The 27,697-nt window shown below is 38.1% G+C and overlaps 1 protein-coding gene across 3 annotated transcripts in view; it reads left to right on the plus strand.

Annotated features, from left to right (window-relative positions):
* Nucleotides 1-5,140: 5,140 nt before the first annotated feature.
* Nucleotides 5,141-27,697, plus strand: part of LTN1 (listerin E3 ubiquitin protein ligase 1) — a 71,522-nt gene continuing 48,965 nt past the window's right edge. For all 3 annotated transcript variants that reach the window (XM_082391882.1, XM_082391884.1, XM_082391883.1), the window contains exons 1-6: nucleotides 5,141-5,258; nucleotides 10,137-10,340; nucleotides 10,834-10,932; nucleotides 11,451-11,681; nucleotides 14,244-14,296; nucleotides 15,010-15,190. In XM_082391882.1, coding sequence (XP_082248008.1) covers nucleotides 5,217-5,258; nucleotides 10,137-10,340; nucleotides 10,834-10,932; nucleotides 11,451-11,681; nucleotides 14,244-14,296; nucleotides 15,010-15,190 — 810 coding nt within the window. In that variant the 5' untranslated portion in view covers nucleotides 5,141-5,216. The remainder of the gene's footprint in view (nucleotides 5,259-10,136; nucleotides 10,341-10,833; nucleotides 10,933-11,450; nucleotides 11,682-14,243; nucleotides 14,297-15,009; nucleotides 15,191-27,697) is intronic.

The raw sequence follows: 27,697 nt of genomic DNA on the forward strand, positions 1-27,697 counted from the left end.
TTAAACAATAGGTTGTAAACAGTTCCATGACATTAAATATTTTCAAGACTGTCTTGTATTCGGTTGTTTGAGTGTACCGTAATTGATTTCAGCAGTTCACTGTTTTGGTCGTGAGATCATAACCTTTTTGGTTTGGTTTGGTTTGGTTTAGTTTAGTTTCAAAAACGAAGCTGCTCTGAGCATCCATTATTATCTCTTCAAGGTAGATTTCTAGAAGTGGAAATTCACTCAAACTCTGGATTTGTCTTGCCGATTGCACTTGTGAAAGGTTGAGAAATGAAAATTGCAAGACCTCTAGAATTTCCTTTGCCTTAGATTTTTACCAACACTGATTATTATTTTGCCAGTTTAATAGATGGAAAACTCTACATTGGTTTATGTTATTTTCAATTGACTTTTAGTGTGGGCTAATACTTTTTACACGAGTACTGGTCAATTTTATTTCTTCCGTGGTGAATTGCCTGTTTATGCCTTATTTATACCTAAATAAGAAGCCTTAAAATAGTTATTTGTAAGAACTTTTTTTTAACAGTAAGCATATTAACACCTAGTTAATGTTGCAGATGTTTCCCAAGCTTGTCTATTTGTTTTTTCTGACATAGAAAAAAAAAAAAAAAACACTTTCAAATTAATGTTACTTAAATGTATCAGTCATTTTCTTTATGGTTTTCTGTCTTTGGAGCATTGACTGGGAATGCTTTCCCTACTCCAGGATAATTTAAAAGTATGTCTATATAACCTTATAACTTTTTTTTGTTTTAAAAAATCTTATTGTGAAGTAGATATGTAACATTCATACTACTTATCTTACTATGAATATTTACCTTATACAAAAAGGTAAAAAGAAGTAAAAAATGAATAGTCATAATCTTACCAACTAGTTTAAGAAAACTTTACCGACAAGTAAAACTTTACCACTCTACTACACGAGTGTGGTTGAAATCCTCTTGTGTACTTCTGCTGATTACAATTCTGTTCCTTGGCAGTATTAACTCCACCCTAAAATATTTATCATTCCCATATATTTCTTTTTTTTTTTTAATTAATTAATTTATTTAATTTTTGGCTGCGTTGGGTCTTCGTTGCAGTGCACGGGCTTCTCATTGTGGTGGCTTCTTTTGTTGCAGAGCACAGGCTCTAGGCACGTGGGCTTCAGTAGTTGTGGCACACAGACTCAGTAATTGTGGCTTGCGGGCTCTAGATCGCAGGCTCAGTAGTTGTGGCACACGGGCTTAGCTGCTCCGCGGCATATGGGATCTTCCTGGACCAGGGCTCGAACCCATGTCCCCTGCATTGGCAGGCGGATTCTTAACCACTACGCCACCAGGGAAGTCCCCCCATATATTTCTTTGTACTTTAATGACGTGTGTGTGTATCCCCGTGCCACATTTTATGGCTTCATTTTTAACATTCAGTCATCAGCAATTCATTTTAGAGTGCTGCATGAAGTAGGTACTAAAGTTATTTTCTCAGAAGGCAAGCAGTTGTTCCAATGATATTTGCTGGATAATCCATATTCTTCAGACATTTGAGATGCCACTTTTATCAGAGCCTGAATGTGGGTTCTGGATTTGCCATTCTATTTTAGCTTATTCCTAACAACACTATTAGGATTGCTACGGCAATATCTTGAGTTTTGAAGTTTAGAAGGACAAATCATTGTTACTCCTGCTTTTCAAAATATCTTTAGCTATTCTTTCATGTTATTCTTTCAGGTGAGCTTTTGAGATAGTTTTGTGATATCTGAAAACAAAATCTTACTGAGAATTCTTTTGGGAGCACATAGGTTACAGACTTAACTTTCAAGATTTGACATCTCAGCTATTGTAATTTCCCATCCTCTCTCTAGTTATAACTCTTTAAGTTTTTGTAGCTTTTTTCCTCTACGTACTGCACCTATATATTAATTTTTATGTATTTTGGATTTTATAATTATCTTTAATTAGGTCTTTTATTTTAGAACTTGTTTATTATTTTATAACATCAAAATTGATGTTACAATCTGATAGGACAGATTTCTCTCTTCATTGTTTACCAAAAATATCCTTTTGATTCTCCTTTTATTCTTCCAGATAAACTTTTAAATCATGTGTCCAAAGTTCATTAAGACTTTGGTTTACATTAGAGTTATGGATATTTTGATTAGAATTGACATAATATTACCACTTTGGCAGGCACTGTTTAGAGTACCCTGGTGTAAGAGGGTCTCATCTTCAAAAGAGACAACCACTGGGAACTGTTACGTAACGGAGACTATTTTCGAATGCCCAAACCAATTATAAAATGGCGTTCTAGGAAAATCAAACAGAGACCTGCGTGGTTTGGAATAGTTTGAGGGTTTACATCAAGCGATATGGATCCTTGTTATGAAATGTGGGCAGTGTCAAGGAAATAGAAAGAAATGAAATCATGAGATATTTCGAAGTAAGAATAGTAAACAAGGGCATGGATAATCACCCTGGTCCTTTCCCTCAAGTTGTTTTTCCCTGATAACAGTCCCTGCACAGAAGTCAGTCCAGTTTCTTGACTGGCCTTTCCAAAGGCCATGCTAATTCCTTAGTTCACTGACTCTGCCCCTCTCTAGTCCTGTTTAGAGTGTTCTTCCCTAGGTCTGCTCTTCCTAATTTTGTCCAAGCTTTGGGCTGAAGTTGTCATCCAGGAAGTCTTTCTGACTATTCCAGCACATTACTCTCCCCCTCCTGTAGCATTTTTGATATGTGACACCCAAATTATCAGTGAATTGCCTGATATCTAGTACTATTTCTTATGGTAAGCTGTTTTCCAGCTATACTGTATAACTCTTAAGAGGACACTGTGATTTGTGCAACTGATAATGTAAGGTATTTTATACAAACAACTTGATTAAATATTTATTTTTATTTAAAATTACATAATTAATACATGAATATATTCTCCTTGTATAAAATAAAATCTTACAGGGAAGGCTTAATTTCCTTTGACTATAACTCTTAACCCTAATCTCTTTTCTTGCCACCTCTTTCCCCTAAGGATTAACTTCAATTATCAGATTGGTATGATAATTGCATACCAATTGCAGCCTTTTTTTCTGTGTATTTACATAATATATATGTATCCATATAATATTGTTTTATAAATTTTTTAGACACAAATGGTATTATGCTGTACATATTACTCTATTTGCTTTTAAGAATGTCTTAGAATTCTTCCCATGTATGTACAGATAAACCTCTCTTAACTGCTGCCTAATAGTCCATAGAACAGATATAATTTACTTAGCCATTCCCCCAATGGATAGACACTACGTTGTTTTCAATTATCTTGCTATTATAGTGTTTTAGTGAACATCCTGCAGCATGTCTCTGGATGCATTTTTTAATCAGGGTCCAGTCAGGAAAACAGAAACTTCACTACTTATTTAAAGAGAAAAAAATGTAACATGGCAGATTGGTTAAAAACGAGTATAAAAAGCAAAAAGAGAATCCTGAGGTAACACAGAGGTGATTACTGCAGAGCAGCTACTATCACTAGGGCTAGAAAAGGAAGGAAGGAAAGAAGAGGTTGGGGTAATCCGAATTTAGAAGTTTGGAGGAGGGCCTGGAAAAGCTGGGGCTCAGTTCAAGCCTATGAAGAGAGGGTGGTTCCTGGCTGGAGCTGCTCTCTGGAGCTCAAAGAAGGTACTGCGTGATGCTGGGGCTCTGACTTCTGAGAAGGGGGCACCACAGGCCGTCTTAAGAGCTCAAAGGAGGGGGCCCATGGAGCTAGGACTCATACCGCGGAGGTGAAAGGTCCTGGCTGGCTGCTGCTTGTACAATGCAGCAATGGTACGTGCAATGAGGTTGACTCTGATTGTCGAAAAAAAAGATGGAGACGGAAAACAACTGCTGCCTAAACCAATTGCTGCTACCAGGGCAAAGCGCTGCTGCTGAGATGATGTTAACAGTATGGAGCAAGTCCCTTCTTCCTCTTCTCTTTCCGTCTCCTTCTAGTCCATCGTCCCCCGCCCCTCCCCCCAACGTTGAAGGAACCTAACAGGAAGCCAGTTGACTAAAGGAGAAATAGTCTGCAGAGCCTCCGTATCATGGAGTTGATTATAATAGGGTGAGTGTGTGGGCATGAGAGATAATAACCAGCAACATGTGCTTATGTTTCTCTACTGCGATTCTGAGGAGCAAAATCACTAACTACAAAACCTGTAAATTTCAAATTTTAAGAGAGACTACCACACTACCCTCTTTTCTGAAAGCTGCACATAACACTTTTGATATGGGGGGGAAAAAAAACGCGGAGGGGGGCGGATTTAGAGTTGCCTAGAGCACTACTTTGCAAATTTTAACAAAACCTGGGGAAATTGTTAAAAATGCAAAATCTAATTTAATAGTCCCAAAGTGGGCCTGACAGTCTGCATTTCTAAGAAGCAGCCGGGTGATACTGATAATTGCTTTTTTGCGTGGGGGGGGGGGGGGTGGGCTGCGTTGGGTTTTAGTTGCGGCATGCAGGATCTTCCTTGAGGCGTGCGGGATCTTTTCGTTGCGGCACGCGGGCTCCTCTTCAGTTGTGGCCTGCGGGTTTTCTCTCTCTAGTTGTGGCTCGCCAGCTCCAGGGCGCGTGGGCTCTGTGCTTTGTGGCACGCTGGCTCTCTCGTTGAGCTGAGCGAGCTCAGTAGTGTGGCACGAGGGCTTGGCTGCCCCTCTGGCATGTGGGAATCTTAGTTCCCCGATCAGGGATGGAACCCTCGCCCGGTGCACTGGAAGGCGGATTCTTTACCATTGGACCACCAGGGAAGTCCCGATAATTGCATTTTAAAAGGTCTAACATTGTCCCATCTTCCTTCAGCCACTACTGTGTCATTCCATTGCTACCCTTGTATGAAAATACCTCCCTTATGGCCCATGCCGATCTCCTACCCGCTAAGCAGGGAACAAACCTTCGCTGCAGGAAAGCGAAGAAGCAGGGTTTGGCGCTATTGGTCCAATGCTTGGCTTCCTATTGGGCAGGGGTTACGTCACTCAGATGGGCGTGGCCACAAGTGTGACATTTCCCGCCACGGATGGCCAGGGACGCGGCAGGAGGCGGGAGGGGAAGTGGGGCGGCATGTGGGCGGGGTGGGTGACGGAAGGGGAGGGCCAGGGGAAGGCGTTCCTGTGGGCCCTTTTCCGGTGCAAGGGGCCGGAAGTTGTGGCTCGGTCGTGTTAACTCGGGGGCTGCGGGTTGAGAGAGGCGCTGAGACCTCGAGCATGGGCGGGAAGAACAAGCAGAGGACTAAGGGGAACCTGAGGGTGAGTGTGGGGTGGCCCAGCCAACCTAGGAGTCCTCGCCTCGCAGTGGCTGGCTCCGCCCGGCGCAGGGCCGGAGGATGTGTGGAGCGCGGCTGTGGGGAGGCGTGTGTTTGCGTGTCGAGTGTGACCTCTCTGTTGTGTGTGCGTCCCCGCGGGCGGGGTGGGTTATCTCTGAGCAGACTGGGGAGTCGTGAGAGAAAAGATGTTCCGTGCCAGAGCTGTCCCCACCCGAGCATATTCCCCCCCCACCCCAACATTTTCATTAAGAATTGGTTCCGTGTCAGCTTCAAGAGGAAGGTTACCTGGCCAGGGTGGCAGGGGTGAACAAGGGAATTGGGTGGGAAGCAGTTAAGGTGAGCCTGGTGTGCACGGTATCTCGCATCATGTCGCTCCTTCGCTCAGAAACCTGCTGTGGCTCCCCACATCCCTCGGGGTAAAGGCTAAAGCCGTGACGACGATACGTACACGGTGCATGGTCTGCTGCGGCCCCTTTCCATCTCCGACCCCATCTTCAACTCCCTCCGCCTCGCTCACTCCATCTGGCCACGCTTATCTCTTCACCGAACCTTGACCTTGCCTGGCAGGCTCCCCGACGCTCTTTTGTTAGGTGCCTCCAAATTTTGCCCGAGATATCTCCGTGAGGTCTCCGGTGATCACCCTATTTTAAGTTGTAGCCCTCCCCCCCCCCGCTCCCTTTTTTCCTTTCCTGCTTTATTTTATTCCATTGCATTTATGACTTTTAACATATTAGTTGACTGTCCCGCTTCATTTACTGTCTTGCTTCACTAGGATATTAGTATAGGATATAAGTATCATGAAGGCAGGCGTTTCTATCTGCTGCTGTTAACCTTGGAGCCTAGAACAAAGATTAGCATATAGTAGAAGTTCACTAAATACTTGTTTAAACCCCAGAGTGGACTAAACTACAGGATTGGGGATGCCATAATGATATTTTTTTATAGTACTAGGTTTATTATGGCACAGTCTAATTTTATGAGGATGCTTTTTTCCTGTTTCTGAAACAATTCTCGTGATTCCAGTACCACATTTTCTTAGATCTGTCACTTAATCTGTTTTGGAGGTTAATAATAGTAACAGTGATAATAGTAACTTACCTTGTGTTAGTACTCTCCTAAATGCTTTACTTGCATCCTCATTTAATTTTATTTTTTTATTTAAAAAATTTTCTCAATGTTTACTTTTGAAATATTCCAAATATTAGGAAAAGTTGCAAGAATATTAGAGCAACAACTCATAAATTCTTTACCTAGGATTACCAATTGTTAATCTTTGGTCACTTTTGCTTTCTCTTTCTAAAATATATGTATTTTGATGAACCGTGTGAGAATTAGTTGCAGAAATCATGACCCTTAGCTCCTAAATACTTCAGCAAGTATATTCTAAAAACAGCGCCATTCTTCTACACAACCGTGAGCAATTATAACATGCAGAAAATTTAACTTCAGTCTAATACTATTATCTAATAATATACATTATCATATTCAGATTTGTATAGTCATCTCAATATTGTTCTCTATGAGTTTTATTTAGATATAGCATTTAAAAAATTTTTTAAATTTATTTTTGGCTCTTGGTGCACGTGGGCTTTCTCTAGTTGCAGTGAGCAGGGGCTACACTTCGTTGCGGTGCACAGGCTTCTCATTGCAGTGGCTTTTGTTGCAGAGCACGGGCTCTAGGCGCGCGGGCTTCAGGAGTTGAGGCACGTGGGCTCAGTAGTTGTAGCTTGTGGGTTCTAGAGCGCAGGCTCAGTAGTTGTGGCGTATGGGCTTAGTTGCTCTGCGGTATGTGGGATCTTCCCGGACCAGGGATCGAACCCATGTCCCCTGCATTGGCAGGCGGATTCTTAACCTCTGAGCCACCAGGGAAGTCCCTAGATATAGCATTTTTAAAAACATCCAAGATCCATGAAAGGATCATTCATTCCATTTAGCTATCATTTAGATCTAGGCAGTTTCCTAGTGCCTTTTTTTGGAGGAAGATTCTTTTATGACGTGGACCATTTGGAAGAGTCTAGGCAGTTGATTTGCTTAACTTAGATTTGCCTAATTGTTCCTTATAATTACATTCAGGTTAAACAGTTTTTGACAGAAATGCTTCATAGATGATGTGTATTTCTCAGTGCCTCTCACACCACAGGGACACATAATGCCTGTTTTTCCTGTTATTGGTGGTATATGTTTAATCACTTGATTAAGGTGTTGTCCATTGTATAAGTGTCTCTTTTTATTGGCTATTAACAAATAATATGTGGAGTAGTAATTTCGGAATAACCTGTTCTCTCATAGACTTTCACTTAATGGTTTTTAGCATCCTTTGATAATTCTTGCTGGAATCAATTATTATTATGGTGGTTTGAAAACTTATGTTTAATCTTGACTACACCTAAGTCATGATTTAGTGACTGTTGTCTCATTTTAAAGGTGATGATTCTGAGGCTTTGAGAATTAAGTTGCCTAAATTCATGTAGTCAGGAAGTTGTGGAGTTGGGATTTGGACTTCAGAGTGGCAGTCATTTATTCAACAGAAGACTTTGAATACTGAATGCCATGTATTCAGAGACGATAGAGAAATTTTCTGTTCTTGAACTATTAGTTTGATGATAGACAGATAAGTAAGCAAATAATTGTAATATATTAAAGAATTATGGAACAGGTATCAGTAGAAGCAAAGTGGGAGAACAGCAAAGAACGGTGATTGACCTGAGAGGCAAATGTTGAAAACATGAATGTGTTTTCAGGGATAAGTGGGAGTTTGTCAGGGAGAGAAGAGATTACACAAAGACCAAATTGTGGGTAACTAATAAGAACCTGCTGTATAGCACAAGGAACTCTGCTCAATTACTCTGTAATGGCCTGTATGGGAAAAGAATCTAAAAAAAAAAAAAGTGGATATATGTATATGTATAATTGATTCACTTCGCTGTACTCCTGAAACTAACACAACATTGTAAATCAACTGTACTCCAATAAAAATTTTTAAAAAAAGAAGCATGTTTGCTGTTTGAAAAAAATGAATAAAAAGACCAGATTGTGAAAAGGCATGACATTTTCGGGGATCTTTGTATTGAGTTTGGAACTAGAACATAAATGGTGGGAACAAAAGGGAGCAGGGAGGAGAAAGTGGGACAAGAGAAGAAAAAAGTGTTAGAAAGATGACTGGAGAGGTCGAGGCCAGATGGTGAAAGATCCCGAAAGCTTCCTGAATTTGGTCTTTAAACTGTAGATTCAGGATTGCCACCTCAAATATTATACCTCTAGAAGCCAGGCACAAAAGAATGAAGTAGGTGTAGTATAAGAAAATTAACTGCCAGAAATAGTATCGAGGTTCTTAATTTTTGAACTGTGGGTATGAGCATCTAATGTACAGTGGAGAAAGTAACAAGAAACAGTAACTACATTTTAAGTTCAAAGTAGACATTGAAAAAAGATACAATTAGTTGAAAATAATTTGTTTCTGTGAAACTGGACATCTGATACCTTTTCTGCACCTGGTTGTCACTGTCAGCTCTGGTCTTCAGGTCAGTTCAGAACTCAGCCTTGACTCCTTTAGCTTTTAGCTTTTTATACTATTTCATTATTCTGTTTCATAATAAAACTGTTTACACATGAGACTATAGGTAAAATTCCAATGTCTTAATATCATCATAGTTTTCAGAATTATAATTCACTAACTTCCTTTGTAGCTCTTTATTCATGTATCAATATTGAGAAAGGTGAACTGAATAATTTTAGTTCATTTTAATAAAGTTTTAAAATAGAGAACCTTTTTTGAAATTAGGCCAAGTGCTACTGTTTTGAAAAAATATCTAGTCCATCATTTTCATTTCTGGTCACTCATTTCAGTTTAGGAAGTAGTACAGATTATTATTCCTTGATAAATGATTTTCCCAAACACAGTTTTGCTAGGTATGAACAAACTGAATCACACATTTGGATTTGGATTTTCAGACATTCTTACGGAGGAATAAGAAATAGATGAGTTTAGATGGGTTGTAATGTCATCCTGGACATTGAACTGAGGCATTTTCCTATTAGATGACAATGAATACATTAATTTCTTTCAACAGTTCAAATATTTTCTTTCTTTGTCACAAAGAATCCTTTAATTTTTAGTACTGGAAGCCACTATATTGTGTATCAAACAAGCCACTGACTGTGTTTCAAAACAAAGGAGTCTATCTTATATCCTGATCGTTGTATTGATTTTTATGTACATACTAATGTAATTTGTAACCATTTTAGCCTAAAGAGATTTGGTTAGGCTGTGGGTATGTGGAAATGAGTGTGTCTGCCCACAAGGAACTCCTGGTCTAGAAGTTGCTATCATTAGACTTGTCCTAGGGTAGTTGCTTAATAAATATTTGTTGAATGAGTGGGTGAATGAAAAGATATCCATTTATGAGTTAATTTTGCATCACTACACAGTATACATATGTGTGTGTACATACTATTTATACAAAAGTTGGAAATAAAAAATTTCATACAACAGTACTTATTCTTACCATATGTGATGCTTTCTGATTTTTAAAATTTTGTTCTATTTCTTTAAAATGTTGTCATGGCCCATTAAGTTGATATCATGAGTCTCTAATGGCTTGTAATCACAACTTTAAAAACATGGTTCTGATGTTTAGGAAACCAGGAAATAGCTCCTAGGAACATTATTGTTAAGTTCTTGGTGACAAAAATATTTATCTTTGGGGAACATTGCAATAGATGCATAAGCTAGGGGGAAAAAGTCCTCAAATAGAAGTTTGCTTCATTGTGGGAATTGTCAAGTAATTACTCCAAAGAACTCAAAGTTAAATTTTGAACTCTTCCTTGACTCTGACTTTTTTTCTACCTACTTTCTTACCAGCCTTCAAACAGTGGCCGAGCTGCAGAACTCCTTGCCAAGGAACAGGGAACAGTGCCTGGATTTATTGGTTTTGGAACATTTCACAGTGACCTAGGCTATGTTCCTGCTATTCAGGGAGCTGAAGAAATAGACAGTCTTGTGGATTCTGATTTCCGAATGGTGCTGCGGAAACTTTCAAAGAAAGATGTCACAACAAAACTAAAAGCAAGTTTTATCGTTTTCATTAAAATGGTCAAGAAAATCTTTTTGTTAAAATGTCATTGGCATATTTTATGTAAAGAAGAATGAAGAATCATCACTAATAAGTACTTTTACAATTGTACTTTTTTCTGACACAGACTTTAGGTTATACTTATCTTCTAGGTTATAAGTTAGTTTGTTTTTCTGCACTTCTTAGAATCACTTTGGAATTCTGGCTTTACATTTTTTCCTATTAAGTAATGTAATTTTGACTCTCTAATTTTAAATGGTTTCTGTTTTTTGTTTGGGTACGTTTTATATATTTTTTAAAACAACTGAAAAGTTTCTACCATAGTAACCTATAAAGGAACTCTTCAGATTAGTCCCATATGGCACAAACAGGGATGGTGTATTCTCACGTTACGTAAAATAGACTAAGCTTCTAGAACAGCATAAATATAATCAACAGCCAGTATTATGGCTGTTGATCCTTAACAATTTTAATAATTTATTTTAGGCTATGCAGGAATTTGGAACCATGTGTACAGAGAGAGACACGGAAATTGTGAAAGGAGTTCTTCCATACTGGCCAAGAATTTTCTGCAAAATTTCACTTGTAAGTATTAAGACTTGGCTAGTTTATTTCTGTTGTGGTTTTTTTGTTTTGTTTTTTGTGTTTTTTGTTTTTGTTTCTGGTTGAAGTTGTGGGGACTATCAAATTTATATGATTCATTTTTGGTGAGGGTTGTGGAATGTTATGTCAATATTATTATGCAGATTGGATCATGTTGGGTTGTAAAAAGGAGTCTGTTAGGTCCTTACTATAGAATTACCTAGATACTTTTAAGTCATAGCACATTTTGACAATGCAATTTCTTTGTATACTTGCTGCAGAAGAATGAGAATGAATTGCTTATTTATTCCAGGCTTAGCCTTGACTCTATCTTGAATACAGTCATTTTTAACTCGTTGGGAAAAGGAAAAATTAATCAGTTTTTTAATATAATTACTGATTTTAGTTTAGGTTTGTGCATAGGTGAATTCTTATTAATGGGTCCTCATCGCATACCCAGAAATGTCAGTATTTATTTTTATGGGTTAGAGCTGTTTTAAACCATATTATATTTTCAATAGGATCATGACCGCCGGGTTCGAGAAGCCACACAGCAAGCTTTTGAAAAGCTTATCCTTAAAGTTAAGAAACACTTGGCTCCTTACTTAAAAAGTTTAATGGGCTATTGGCTAATGGCTCAGTGTGATACTTACACACCAGCTGCATCTGCAGCAAAAGATGCCTTTGAAGCAGCTTTCCCTCCAAGCAAGCAACCTGAAGCCATAGCATTTTGTAAGGATGAAATTACAAGTGTAAGTCCTTGGAACCATTCTGTATCTATTTTTTTGAAGTATTTAAGGGATATAAGGCATATTACAAAGGCAGCTCTTTTACCTAGCATTGTGAGGATATGAGACGTGAAATATTTTCAATGGAAGATTGTGTTTTTTAAACGGTGTTTATCAAAGTTGACCATTTTGGCTTTTTAAACATAATTAACTTTTTGGATTGGATCTTTCTAAATGATTTAAGTTTTCCCTGTTTATTTTAATGTCTTCATTTACCGTATCTAAAAAAATTTAGATATGTGCTTTGTAATATATAATCTAAAAAAAGAATACATCTAAAAATCAAATCTAAACTTTTTTCCCCCATATATCCAAATCAATACATGTATACAAATCTGTTTCATCCTGGTATTCCTTTGTATATATAGATATACAACAGTTTATTTAACTTCTTTCATTTTAATATACATTTGGGATTTTTCCCTAGTTTTTTTTTAAGACTAGGTTTATTTATTTATTATTTTTAAAAATATTTACCCGGTTTTTTATGATAACAAACAATGTGCCTCAGTGAACATTCTTGAATAGATTTCTTCATACCCTGTAGGAGTGGGAGTTACCAGAACTTCTAGTAACTATATGTTGGGTCACAGGGTTTAAATTTTTTATAGATGTGGATAAACTGCCCTTCAAAGGGCCATACAAATTTGTACTCCCATTAACAGATATACATTTCTCCAACACTTGGCCAACAGTTTTGCCAGACTGATACCAGCCATAACTTTTGTGGCTTTTAGTTTGTACACAGTACTGTCCTTCCTCACTTTTTCTCTCCTTATTTGCTATTCCTGATATATGGACTGGAAAAAACTAGACGCCAATTTGTTAGCATTATACCAAGAGATAAAAATAGGTGGGCTGTGAGTCCATTGAGGAGAAGTAAAGATTTTTAAAAAAAGATAATGCTTGCATTTATTTCCTCATTTAGTACTCTTACATTTCCATAGCACCCGATGTATAATCCTACTTAAACACCTTCCCTCCTCCTCCCTCGTTTTCTCCCTGCTTCCCTCCTTTCAATTAGTCGACCTTTCTGTGGCTTCCCATTATACTTACAAGTCCAGATTTCTTATCTTGGCCTACAAAGCTCTGCATGATGTGGTCCCTTCTTACCTATCTGATCTCTTCACCCAACATCTCTACACACACACGCACACGCACACACGCACACAGGCATTCTAGTTCCCCCTTTAAGTTCTTGGTTCTTACATTCTTTATTTTCTGTTGTACCAGAGTTGTTTTTCTAGGGTGATGGTTTGTAGTTGTGTGGTTTTTTTTGGCCGCACCGCGCGGCTTGTAGGATCTTAGTTCCCGGACCAGGGATTGAACCGGGGCCCCAGCCTTGAAAGCGCTGAGTCCGAACCACTGGACTGCCAGGGAATTCCGTAGGGTTTGTAGGTTTAATCATACTCTCAAAGGGAGTTCTCTATCCCACCTGTAAATTAAATATCATTGGTTTCTTTAAAATATCAAGTGATGAATGTTACGAGTGAAGTATCATGAGTTTGGACACTTAAGAGTTTTAGAAAATGGATTTTGAGATAATTAATTCGGCTATTCATAGTTTTGTTTATTTGGTTGGTTTTTTGTTCTTGGTTTTATTATGGATGGGTAACTGATCATTGGATATGTGGATTATTTCCTCCATTATTTTACCTTTAGTTGGCTGTGTCACAGATATACAGATACTGGGTTTGAACTTTCCTAAGTTCAAAACACATTTATTAGAGAGGAGTTAGGCAAATGAGATCCAAATGTCACAGTGTCTGTAAGAGAACATGGGCTCTGGGTCATACCACTGGGTTCCAGTCCACTCTGCCATTAGTTGGGGTGTTTGACCATGGGCACGTTTCTGTGCTTCCATTTCCTCAGCTGTTAAAGTAGGAATTAACTTGTACTTCATCGAGTTGTTTTGAGGATTTAGTTAATGCACGGAATGTGCTCAAAGCAATACATGGTAAGTGGAAAAACTCAGTAAATGTTGGTTATTATTATTGCTGATAAAAGTGATACTGGAACAGTGGACTTGCTAGTACTCTACCCCAGAAGTAAGCAGACTTACTCAGTATTTCAAGTGGAACCTTAAACCTTCCTCCATGATGGAGCAGAGCATAATGTGTGTTCTATGTGAGCAGGGAGGTGCTCAAAAAAGAGGGGCGAGGAAAGCAGAGCCTAATTCACTCCCAAACTTACTAATCGGACATCCCATTCACTTCACTGCTGTGTACAAGAGGAATGGAGAAGCAAGGGGCCAGGAGTATTTAAGGGAAAATTCCTCTCAGTGGAAACTGGAGGTGTTTGGAAGAAGTACCTTATCCTTCTTTACCCCAGCAGGTGCCAACCTTGGGGATTGATAGGGGGAAAAAATTGGTAAAATTCAAACCTTTTAGTTTTGCTACTTAATTTTGCTACTTTTGTGAGAAAGGGGATAAAAACTTTTAGATAAGATGAAGTTTATGTTCTGTCTCTTCACCACTGACAATTCAATAAAATCTCAAGACTGTGGCATTTTTCTCCCCTCTATAGGTGCTGCAGGATCATCTTATAAAAGAAACACCTGATACACTCAGTGACCCACAGTAAGTTGTATTGTTTCTGTGTAACTCAGATTAAGTGAAACTATGTTTCACTCATAGGTAATAAGATGGTAATTTCAATGTGACATTTTTTTAAAAAGGGATGCTAAATATAGAGGTGAAAATACTTAATATAGTGCTATTTGCCAGGTGCTGTTTTAAGTGCTTTTACCTGCAAGTTGTCCCGCTATTTAACTTGAATTATCTGGGAGCCCACGATTTGGTTCTTTTACAAAGAGATGTTTTTAGGTTTTTTCAAGATTTGCCTTTTGACAGTCATAGCAGGAACCATTTTAAGGTCTGGATGAAAATAGTTGAACTATGAATAGTTCTATTGAAAGAATAGTAAGATGTTCCATTTACTTTTTACTCTTGTGTTCTAATCAAACTATTAAGAGTCTGTAAGGGAAAGTACTCTTAGATGCAGTGTTATTTATTCTCTAATCATCCAATTAACTGCTACTGAGAGCGGTGTACATGCACACTTATGAATGAAGCCACAACTCTTCATTTACGTTCACCTTGTATTATTCGAATAATATGTGATTAAAATTCTATATTGGCATTTTGCGGGGGTTTGGCACAGGGAGAATGAATATAGAGATAAAGCAACTTTGGTAGATATTCAATGATAAAACATTTAAAATAGAAGTGCTGAATATGTATTTTGTCTTATTCTCAATCCTTATATGTATTTATTTTCTTTTTACATGAAGAACTGTTCCAGAGGAAGAGAGAGAAGCTAAATTCTATCGGGTTGTAACTTGTTCCTTATTGGCATTGAAAAAATTGCTTAGCCTCCTACCTGATAATGAGCTTGATTCTCTGGAGGAGAAATTTAAGTCTCTTTTATCACAGAATAAGTTTTGGAAGTATGGAAAACACAGTATACCTCAGGTATCTTAATCTTTTTTATTTTAAGACATTTCTCTGATTCCGTTTTCTCCCCTGATCTTGTTATTTTTTATTTAGGCTTCATGTTTATTGTTTATGTTTAAAATTCTGCAAACACATTTTTGTGGTGGGACTGAATTACCTCTTACTAGAATGTCCTTGTATTTTCATTTTTTTATTTAGTTGTTTGGACCTCAGATTCAGAGTTGAATCATCATCTTTCTCTGTTCATGGCACCTTAAAACTGCTAGGTGTGTACAAGTCTCTTCCTTTTAATGTATTTATTTTGTCCCTTTTGTCTGTCTGTCTCCGTTTTCCACCTCCACCAGCTGCCCATCCTAAGTGTGATTAATGTATGTGCTTTCGTCTGTGCAGTCGATTCTCATTATTTACTGTGATTTTATTCTGTGAAGTCCACGAACACTGAATTAGTGAATACTGAAGCATTGCTCTTAGGGGAAATGCAGGATCAGGCTCCTGTTAGTCTCTTGTCATGACATTTTTGACAGTTGGTCAGTACATAACCTTGTTTTATGTGTGTCTGTTTAAAGACACCTTATTTAATGTATATTGTTGATTCACTAACTTTGAATTCCCACACAACAGCACTAGACATCATGCCTGAATGAAGTTTATCTAATTTTCTGTTAGGCATGTCACAGCCTTTTTGCATGTGTTTTTAATTCACATAAATGATACTGTGTTATATTTCGTCCCATTTATTGCTTTTTACTTAGTAGGCTTTTTTTTATACATGTACTTTTTGTTTGTTTGTTTAAAAAAATATTTACTTATTTATTTATTTAGGCTGCACCGGGTCTTAGTTGCGGCATGCGGGATCTTTTTTTTCTTTTTTTAAATTAATTAATTAATTAATTAATTAATTATTTTTTGGGCTGTGTTGGGTTTTCTTTGCTGCGCGTTGGCTTTCTCTAGTTGTGGTGAGTGGGGGCTACTCTTCCTTGTGCTGTAGGTGCGAGGGCTTCAGTAGTTGCGGCACGCGGGCTCAGTAGTTGTGGCTCGCGGGCTCTAGAGCACAGGCTCAGTAGTTCTGGCGCACGGGCTTCGTTGCTCTGCAGCATGTGGGATCTTCCTGGGCGAGGGCTTGAACCCGTGTCGCCTGCATTGGCAGGCGGTTTCTTAACCACTGCACTACCAGGGAAGTCCCAAGCTCACAGGATCTTTTAGTTGCGGCATGCGAGCTCTTAGTTGCGGCATGCATGCAGGATCTAGTTCCCCGACCAGGGATCAAACCCAGGCCCCCTGCATTGGGAGCACGGAGTCTTACCCACTGGACCACCAGGGAAGTCCCAGTAGTTTTTTAAAAAGTACAAAGATATTTAAATTTATCACATTCCTGTATGTGTATCTGGCCCATGGCTTCTAACTGATGCGTAGTACTCAGAAGTTTGCATTCATTCCATTTTACCTGTTCATTCCCCCAGTGATAGACACCCTGATTGTCTTTGACTCCCTGCTCTCACAAATAAAGCAGCAGTGAGCATCTTTCATGTATCCCCAGATCTGTGAGAATTTCTTTTTCTGAAATTCTCTTGATTTCTGAATTGCTGAGTCAAAGAATATAGGCATACTTAATTTTCTGAAGTAATGCCAGATTGCTTACCTGATTGGCTGCATTAGTCTAGGCTCAACTGTCAATACATGATGACTACTATATATCCTTACTGTAGCCAGGACTGGGCATCATTCAACTTCCTATTTTTCAGTAGTCTAATTAGGAGTTCAAATGATACCTCTCTTTAATTTTAATTACTCTGCTTACTAGTGACTTAACATCTCTTCATAAGCTTTTCAGATTTTTATGTTTCCTCTGTAAACTACTTATTCATATCTTTCACCCCTTTTTTTCTATTGGAGATCTCTTTTTCTTATTTTACTGGAGTTCCTTGTATATTTTAAATATTAGTCCTTTTGTCATTTTTAGGCATTGTAAATAATCTCCCATTCTGTCACCTTTCATGTGTCCTCTTTTATAAAGAAATCTTAATTTTGATGTAATCAAAACCACTGATATTGCCTTATGAAGGCCTTTCTCACTTTTAAGCCATAAAAATATTGTTATATTTAATAGTTATATCTTTTTAAACAGCTATATCCTTTTTTAAGTTATATTTTTCTTAACAGATATCTTTTAATCTCTTTAGTTTTATCTTTCATATGAAGTTTTTAATCCATCAATAACCCACCTTTTTATGTGGTGTTAAGTGGAGATCTAGTTACATTTCTCTTCATGTACAGTGAGCCACTTTTCCTAACATCACCTAGTTAAACTGTTCATTCTCTCCCTATTGATTTATGGTCCTGCCATTATGGTATATTAAGTTCCCATATGTTCATGAGTTTTTCTCAAAACTCTATCTTCTGATCTATTAGTCTTTGTTTCTTCTTATGCCAGTACCACTGTTAAAATGACATTATGATATGTCCTAATAATTGCTCAGGTGAGTCACTCTTTTTTTCATCTTCAAAACTAAGTTGTTTTAGAACTTTATTCTTCTGTATAAATTTAAATAAATTTATTGAATTCCTCAAAAAAAATCTAACTGGAATTTTGATTGGGGTTTCACTGAATGATTTGGGGAGACTTGCTGTTTTTAGGTTATTGAACCTGATGTTATAATTACCTCTCAATTTATTCAGGTATTTAAAAAATATCCTAGAATAACTTTTTAAACAAATTTTATTAAGATATGACTTACATACAATAAAATGCAGTCATTTTAAGCTTACAGTTTAAGATTTGACAGATGTATACACTCATCTTCATGTACATACCCACATAACCACTACAATCAAGAAGTAAAACATTTTTATCACCCAGAAATTGGTTCCTTGTGTCCCTGCTAGTCATCCTCTCCCTTAACCTAGGCAACTATTTATCTACTTTTCTGTCACTACAGATTCGATTTGTCTTTTTTAGGTTTTCCTATAAATGTAGCCATATATTACTCTGTATCTGGCTTCTTTTCTTTCCTTCTCTTTTCTTTTTTCTTTTCTTTTTTTGCCTTGCCGCACAGCTTGTGGGATTTTAGTTTCCCAACCAGGGATTGAACCTGGGCCCTCGCCAGTGAGAGCGCGGAATCCTAACCACTGGACTACCAGGGAATTCCCTGTATCTGGCTTCTTTTGCTCAGCATAATGTTTTTAAGATTCTTTGTTGTTGCTTGTATCAGTATTTCAAAGTGGTTATACTATTTTACACTCTTAATCAGCAGTGTATGAGATTTTTAGTTCCATATCATTACTTCAATATTGTCCGTTGTTGTTTTTTTTTTTTTAATTTATTTATTATTTATTTATTATTTATTTTTGGCTGTGTTGGGTCTTCGTTTCTGTGCGAGGGCTTTCTCTAGTTGCGGCAAGCGGAGGCCACTCTTCATCGCGATGCGCGGGCCTCTCACTATCGCGGCCTCTCTTGTTGCGGAGCACAGGCTCCAGACACGCAGGCTCAGTAGTTGTGGTTCACGGGCCTAGTTGCTCCGCAGCATGTGGGATCTTCCCAGACCAGGGCTCAAACCCATGTCCCCTGCATTGGCAGGCAGATTCTCAACCACTGTGCCACAAGGGAAGCCCTGTCCGTTGTTTTAAGTCATTCTCTTGGGTGTGGGATTGGGGATTGGCAAATTACAGCTCATGGGTCAAAATCTGGCACACCTGACCTGTTTTTGTAAATCGTTTTTGTATTGTATGTGACTGCTTTGTGCTAACATAGCAGAACAAAGTAGTTGCAACACAGTCCATATGGCTTGCAAAGCTTAAAATATTTTTCTGGCTCTTTAAAGAAAATGTTTGCTGACCTTTGGGGTAGAGACTTTACATTGTGGTTTTAATTTGCACTTCCCTGATGGCTAATGGTATTGAACATCGTTTTTTTTTTTTTTTAAGATTTATTTATTTTTATTTATTTATTTTTGGCTGTGTTGGGTCTTCATTGCTGTGCATGGGCTTTCTCTAGTTGCGGCGAGTGGGGGCTACTCTTCATTGTGGTGCGTGGGCTTCTCATTGCGGTGGCTTCTCTTGTTGCGGAGCACAGGCTCTAGGTGCGCGGGCTTCAGTACTTGCGGCACACAGGCTCAGTAGTTGTGGCTCGCGGGCTCTAGAGCACAGGCTCAGTAGTTGTGGCGCACAAGCTTAGTTGCTCTGCAGCATGTGGGATCTTCCCGGACCAGGGCTTGAACCCGTGTCCCCTGCATTGGCAGGCGGATTCTTCACCACTGTGCCACCAGGGAAGCCCTGAACATCTTTTAATGTGTTTATTGGCCTTTTGTTTTTCTTCTTCTTCTTCTTTTTTTTTTTTTTTAATTTGGCCGCACCACTTGGCTTGCGGGACCGTAGTTCCCCAACCAGGGATTGAACCAGGGTACCAGCAGTGAAAAGGCTGAGTCCTAATCTCTGAACTGTCAAGGAATTCCCTATCTTCTGCTTTTTTGAGGTGTCTGTTTAACCCTTTTGCTCATTTTAAATTTAATATGTTGTAGTTTTTATATCTAAAATTTCAACTTGGTTTTTGTATTTTCTATTTCTTTGATGAAATTTTCTACTTTTTTAAGACTTTTTTTAAGAGCAGTTTTAGGTTCACAGCAAAATTGAGGAAAAAGTACCAAGATTTCCCATATATCTCCTGCCCCTCACATACATAGCTTCCCCCATTATCTACATCCTCTCACCAGAGTGGTACCTGTTTTTTTTTTTTTTAAACAATTGATGAACCTACGTTGATACATCATTATCATCCAGAATCCGTAATTTACATTAGGGTTCACTGTTGATGTTTTATATTCTGTAGGTTTGGACAAATGTATAATGACATGTATCTGTTTCCTATATTTTCATTCATTGTTGGCATATTTTTCTTTACCTCACTGAGTATAGTTATAATAGCTGCTGTAAAGTACGTGTCTGATAATAACATCTGGGATCACATTTTCTTGGCTTTCACATGCTGAGGGATTTTAGATTGTATCCTACACGTAAATATTTAGATTGCATCCTAGACGTAAATATTTAGATTGTATCCTGGAATGTTATATTTTGGAGACAGGATTATTTTATATTGCTCCAAAGGGTGTTGATGTCTTTGTGTTAGTGGGCAATCAACTTGGTTAGACTCAACAAACTCTCATGCCTGCAGTGGGCATGGTTCAAGTGTCAGCTGTAGATTTAGACTGTTTAATAAACACAGAACGTGGGGGTTCTCTTCGTTGGTTCTCTTCTTTCTGGAGTTCCCTATTACTCTCTTGCCATCTTGGTTACCCTGGGCTCCTTTTCCTGGTTCTTTCAGTTCTTCCAACCAGAAGGATGTCAGGCTTTCTGTTGCAGTTGTAGCTGCCCCAGTGCCTCTGTGGTGGTGACTGCATCCACCTTCAGGGCAAAACTGCACAAAATGGGAACTCAGTATGTGTGATTGCTTACTCCAAGTTATGATACCCCCTCCAAAATGTGTATTTCAGTCTTCAGAGCCCTTGGATAGTTTTTTTGTGTCGGGTTCACAGAGTCTATAGTTGTTCTTTGCAGGAAGATCAGTGTATCAGCCTGTCACTACTTGATATTCTTTTGCCTATTTTTAAGTTGGGTTTTTGGTTTTTATTGTGAGTTATGAATATGCTTTAGTTATTCTGGGTACAAGTATTTTGTCAGGTAAAGTATCATGAATGTTTTATTATAGTTTGTGGCTTGACTTTTCACTTTTTTTCCATGGTTTTTGGAGAGTAGGTGTTTTAAAGTCCCATTTATCAATTTTTTTTTTTTTTTACACTTCATACTTTTGATTTCTTATATAAGGAGTCTTTGCCTACTTGAAGGTTGCAAAGATTTTTTTATATTTTATTCTAGAAATTTTATAGTTTAGGTTTATTTAGACTTAATTTTTGTGTATGGCATAAAGGTGAGAGTCAGATTTCTTTTCATACAGGTATCCATTTCTTGAAAGACTACCAGCTCCTCACCCCACCACCCTGGCACCTTTGTCAAAATTCAGTTGAACATATGAGATTTTAATTTTGGACTCTTACTCCGTTACATTTTATGTCTATCTTTACACCAGTACCACTCTTTCTTGATTATTATTGTTTTACGGTAAGTCCTGAAACCCTCCAACTTTGTTCTTCTTTTTCAAAATTATTTAGCCTATATCAGGCCCTTGCCATCCTGGAATTGTATTTTATAATACTGAACATGACTTCATGGTTTTTGTTACTATTGTGAAATGGGTTTTCTCTTTTGATTCCATTTTCTATTTTGTCTCTACTGTTGTATAGGAATGCTATGCTTTTGTGCGTTAATTTTGTATCCAGCAACTCTTCTGAACTGTTAGTTCTTTTCTTTTTAATCAATTCTTTTATTATTTACAACAATCTTTTGATAATTTCTGCCAAATTTGTTCTGATATATTCTTTTTTTTTTAACATCTTTATTGCAGTATAATTGCTTTACAATGTTACGTTACTTTCTGCTTTGTAACAAAGTGAATCAGCTATACCTATGCATATATCCCCATATTTCCTCCCTCTTGCATCTCCCTCCCTCCCACCCTCCCTATTTCACCCCTCTAGGTGGTCACAAAGCACCGAGCTGATCTCCCTATGCTGTGCGGCTGCTTCTCACTAGCTATCTCTTTTACCTTTGGTACTGTATATATGTCCATGCCACTCTCTCACTTTGTCACAGCTTACCCTTCCCCCTCCCCATATCCTCAAGTCCATTCTCTACTAGGTCTGTGTCTTTATTCCTGTCTTGCCCCTAGGTTCTTCAGAACTTTTTTTTTTTTTTTATTCTATATATGTGTGTTAGCATATGGTATTTGTTTTTCTCTTTCTGACTTACATCACTCTGTATTACACACTCTAGGTCCATCCACCTCACTACAAATAACTCAATTTCATTTCTTTTTATGGCTGAGTAATATTCCATTGTATATATGTGCCACATCTTCTTTATCCATTCATCTGTTGATGGACACTTAGGTTGCTTCCATGTCCTGGCTGTTGTAATAGAGCTGCAATGAACACTGTGGTACATGACTCTTTTTTAATCATTCATCAGTTTTTTACACATCACTTTATACATGTCAATCCCAATCGCCCAATTCAGCACACCACCATCCCCACCCCACCGCAGTTTTCCCCCCTTGGTGTCCACATGTTTGTTCTCTACATCTGTGTCTCAACTTCTGCCCTGCAACCCGGTTCATCTGTACCATTTTTCTAGGTTCCACATACATGCGTTAATATACGATATTTGTTTTTCTCTTTCTGACTTACTTCACTCTGTATGACAGTCTCTACATCCATCCACGTCTCAACAAATGACTCAATTTCGTTCCTTTTTATGGCTGAGTAATATTCCATTGTATATATGTACCACATCTTCTTTATCCATTCGTCTGTCGATGGGCATTTAGGTTGCTTCCATGACCTGGCTATTGTAAATAGTGCTGCAGTGAACATTGGGGTGCATGTGTCTTTTTGAATTACAGTTTTCTCTGGGTATATGCCCAGTAGTGGGATTGCTGGGTCATATGGTAATTCTACTTTTAGTTTTTTAAGGTACCTCCATATTGTTCTCCATAGTGGCTGTATCAATTTACATTCCCACCAACAGTGCAAGAGGGTTCCCTTTTCTCCACACCCTCTCCAGCATTTGTTGTTTGTAGATTTTCTGATGATGGCCATTCTGACTGGTGTGAGGTGATACCTCATTGTAGATTTGATTTGCATTTCTCTAATAATTAGTGATGTTGAGCATCTTTTCATGTGCTTCGTGGCCGTCTGTATGTCTTCTTTGGAGAAATGTCTATTTAGGTCTTCTGCCCATTTTTGGATTGGGGTGTCTGTTTCTTTAATATTGAGCTGAATGAGCTGTTTATATATTTTGGAGATTAATCCTTTGTCCGTTGATTGGTTTGCAAATATCTTCTCCCATTCTGAGGGTTGTCTTTTAGTCTTGTTTATGGTTTCCTTTGCTGTGCAAAAGCTTTGAAGTTTCATTAGGTCCCATTTGTTTATTTTTGTTTTTATTTCCATTACTCTAAGGAGGTGGATCAATAAAGATCTTGTTGTGATTTATGTCAAAGAGTGTTCTTCCTATGTTTTCCTCGAAGAGTTTTATAGTGTCCGGTCTTACATTTAGGTCTCTAATCCATTTTGAGTTTATTTTTGTGTATGGTGTTAGGGAGTATTCTAATTTCATTCTTTTACATGTAGCTGTCCAGTTTTCCCAGCACCACTTATTGAAGAGACTGTCTTTTCTCCATTGTATATCTTTGCCTCCTTTGTCATAGATTAGTTGACCGTAGGTGCGTGGGTTTATCTCTGGGCTTTCTATCTTGTTCCATTGATCTATGTTTCTGTTTTTGTGCCAGTACCATATTGTCTTGATTACTGTAGCTTTGTAGTATAGTCTGAAGTCAGGGAGTCTGATTCCTCCAGCTCCGTTTTTTTCCCTCAAGACTGCTTTGGCTATTCGGGGTCTTTTTTGTCTACATACAAATTTTAAGATGATTTGTTCTAGTTCTGTAAAAAATGCCATTGGTAATTTGATAGGGATTGCACTGAATCTGTAGATTGCTTTGGGTAGTATAGTCATTTTCACAATGTTGATTCTTCCAATCCAAGAACAGGGTATATCTCTCCATCTGTTCGTATCATCTTTAATTTCTTTCATCAGTGTCTTATATTTTTCTGCATACAGGTCTTTTGTCTCCCTAGGTAGGTTTATTCCTAGGTATTTTATTCTTTTTTTTTTTTTTTTTTATTCTTTTTGTTGCAGTGGTAAATGGGAGTGTTTCCATAATTTCTCTTACAGATTTTTCATCATTAGTGTATAGGAATGCAAGAGATTTTTGTGCATTAATTTTGTATCCTGCAACTTTACCAAATTCTTTAATTAGCTCTAGCAGTTTTCTGGTGGCAGTTTTAGGATTCTCTATGTATAGTATCATGTCATCTGCAAACAGTGACAGTTTTACTTCTTCTTTTCCAGTTTGTATTCTTTTATTTCTTTTTCTTCTCTGATGTCCGTGGCTAGGACTTCCAGAACTATGTTGAATAATAGTGGTGAGAGTGGACATCCTTGTCTCGTTCCTGATCTTAGAGGAAATGCTTTCAGTTTTTCACCATTGAGAATGATGTTTGCTGTGGGTTTGTCATATATGGCCTTTATTATGTTGAGGTAGGTTCCCTCTATGCCCACTTTCTGGAGAGTTTTTATCATATATGGATGTTGAATTTTGTCAAAAGCTTTTTCTGCATCTATTGAGATGATCATTTGGTTTTTATTCTTCAATTTGTTAATATGGTGTATCACATCGATTGATTGGCGTATATTGAAGAATCCTTGCATCCCTGGGATAAATCCCACTTGATCGTGGTGTATGATCCTTTTAATGTGTTGTTGGATTCTGTTTGCTAGTATTTTGTTGAGGATTTTTGCATCTATATTCATCAGTGATATTGGTCTGTAATTTTCTTTTTTTGTAGTGTCTTTGTCTGGTTTTGGTATCAGGGTGATGGTGGCCTCATAGAATGAGTTTGGGAGTGTTCCTTCCTCTGCAATTTTTTGGTAGAGTTTGAGAAGGATGGGTGTTAGCTCTTCTCTAAAAGTTTGATAGAATTCACCTGTGAAGCCATCTGGTCCTGGACTTTTGTTTGTTGGAAGATTTTTAATCACAGTTTCAATTTCATTACTTGTGATTGGTCTGTTCATATTTTCTGTTTCTTCCTGATTCAGTCTTGGAAGGTTATACCTTTCTAAGAATTTGTCCATTTCTTCCAGGTTGTCCATTTTATTGGCATAGAGTTGCTTGTAGTAGTCTCTTAGGATGCTTTGTATTTCTGCGGTGTCTGTTGTAACTTCTCCTTTTTCATTTCTGATTTTATTGATTTGAGTCCTCTCCCTCTTTTTCTTGATGAGTCTGGGTAATGGCTTATCAATTTTGTTTATCTTCTCAAAGAACCAGCTTTTAGTTTTATTGATCTTTGCTATTGTTTTCTTTGTTTCTATTTCATTTATTTCCTCTCTGATCTTTATCATTTCTTTCCTTCTGCTAACTTTGGGTTTTGTTTGTTCGTCTTTCTCTAGTTCCTTTAGGTGTAAGGTTAGATTGTTTACTTGAGATTTTTCTTGTTTCTTTAGGTAGGCTTGTATAGCTATAAACTGCCCTCTTAGAACTGCTTTTGCTGCATCCCATAGGTTTTGGGTCGTCGTGTTTTCATTGTCATTTGTCTCTAGGTATGTTTTGATTTCCTTTTTGATTTCTTCAGTGATCTCCTGGTTATTTAGTAATGTATTGTTTAGCCTCCATGTGTTTGTGTTTTTTACGTTTTTTTCCCTGCAATTCATTTCTAATCTCATAGCGTTGTGGTCAGAAAAGATACTTGATATGATTTCAATTTTCTTAAATTTACTGAGGCTTGATTTGTGACCCAAGATGTGATCTATCCTAGAGAATGTTCCGTGCGCACTTGAGAAGAACGTGTAATCTGCTGTTTTTGGGTGGAATGTCCTATAAATATCAATTAAATCTAGCTGGTCTGTTGTGTCTTTTAAAGCTTCTGTTTCCTTATTTATTTTCATTTTGGATGATCTGTCCATTGGTGTAAGTGAGGTGTTAAAGTCCCCCACTATTATTGTGTTACTGTCGATTTCCTCTTTTGTAGCTGTTAGCAGTTGCCTTATGTATTGAGGTGCTCCTATGTTGGGTGCATATATATTTATAATTTTTATATCTTCTTCTTGGATTGATCCCTTGATCATTATGTAGTGTCCTTCCTTGTCTCTTGTAACATTCTTTATTTTAAAGTCTATTTTATCTGATATGAGTATAGCTACTCCAGCTTTCTTTTGATTTCCATTTGCATGGAATATCTTTTTCCATCCCCTCACTTTCAGTCTGTATGTGTCCCTAGGTCTAAAGTGGGTCTCTTGTAGACAGCATATATATGGGTCTTGTTTTTGTATCCATTCAGCAAGCCTGTGTCTTTTGGTTGGAGCATTTAATCCATCCACGTTTAAGGTAATTATCGATATGTATGTTCCTATGACCATTTTCTTAATTGTTTTGGGTTTGTTTTTGTAGGTCCTTTTCTTCTCTTGTGTTTCCCACTTAGAGAAGTTCCTTTAGCATTTGTTGTAGAGCTGGTTTGGTGGTGCTGAATTCTCTTAGCTTTGGCTTGTCTGTAAAGCTTTTGATTTCTCCATCAAATGTAAATGAGATCCTTGCCGGGTAGAGTAATCTTGGTTGTAGGTTCTTCCCTTTCATCACTTTAAGTATATCATGCCACTCCCTTCTGGCTTGTAGAGTTTCTGCTGAGAAATCAGCTGTTAACCTTATGGGAGTTCCCTTGTATGTTATTTGTCGTTTTTCCCTTGCTGCTTTCAATAATTTTTCTTTGTCTTTAATTTTTGCCACTTTGATTACTATGTGTCTCGGCGTGTCTCTCCTTGGGTTTATCCTGTATGGGACTCTCTGCGCTTCCTGGACTTGAGTGGCTATTTCCTTTCCCATGTTAGGGAAGTTTTCGACTATAATCTCTTCAAATATTTTCTCTGGTCCTTTTTCTCTCTCTTCTCCTTCTGGGACCCCTATAATGTGAATGTTGTTGCGTTTAATGTTGTCCCAGAGGTCTCTTAGGCTGTCTTCATTTCTTTTCATTCTTTTTTCTTTAGTCTGTTCCAAAGCAGTGAATTCCAACATTCTGTTTTCCAGGTCACTTATCCGTTCTTCTGCCTCAGTTATTCTGCTATTGATTCCTTCTAGTGTAGTTTTCATTTCAGTTATTGTATTGGTCATCTCTGTTTGTTTGTTCTTTAATTCTTCTAGGTCTTTGTTAATCATTTCTTGCATCTTCTCAATCTTTGCCTCCATTCTTATTCCGAGGTCCTGGATCATCTTCACTATCATTATTCTGAATTTTTTTTCTGGAAGGTTGCCTATCTCCACTTCATTTAGTTGTTTTCCTGGGGTTTTTTCTTGTTCCTTCATCTGGTATATAGCCCTTTGCCTTTTCATCTTGTCTATCTTTGTATAAATGTGGTTTTTGTTCCACAGGCTGCAGGATTGTAGTTTTTCTTGCTTCTGCTGTCTGTCCTCTGGTGGTTGAGGCTATCTAAGAGGCTTGATGGGAGGCTCTGGTGGTGGGTAGAGCTGACTGTTGCTGTGGCTCCGTAAAACTTTAATCCACTTGACTGTTGATGGGTGGGGCTGGGTTCCCTCCTTGTTGGTTGTTTTGCCTGAGGCAACCCAACACTGGAGCCTACCTGGGCTCTTTGGTGGGGCTAATGGCAGACTCTGAGAGGGCTCACGCCAAGGAGTACTTCCCAGAACCTCCGCTGCCAGTGTCCCTGTCCCCACGGTGAAACAGAGCTAGCCCCCGCCTCTGCAGGAGACCCTCCAACACCAGCAGGTAGGTCTGGTTCAGTCTCCCCCAGGGTCACTGCTCCTTCCCCCGGGTCCCGATGCACACACTATTCCGTGTGTGCCCTCCAAGAGTG

The sequence above is a fragment of the Balaenoptera borealis genome (genome assembly GCF_965194805.1).
Source record: "Balaenoptera borealis genome assembly, chromosome: 5".
Lineage (NCBI taxonomy): Eukaryota > Metazoa > Chordata > Mammalia > Artiodactyla > Balaenopteridae > Balaenoptera > Balaenoptera borealis.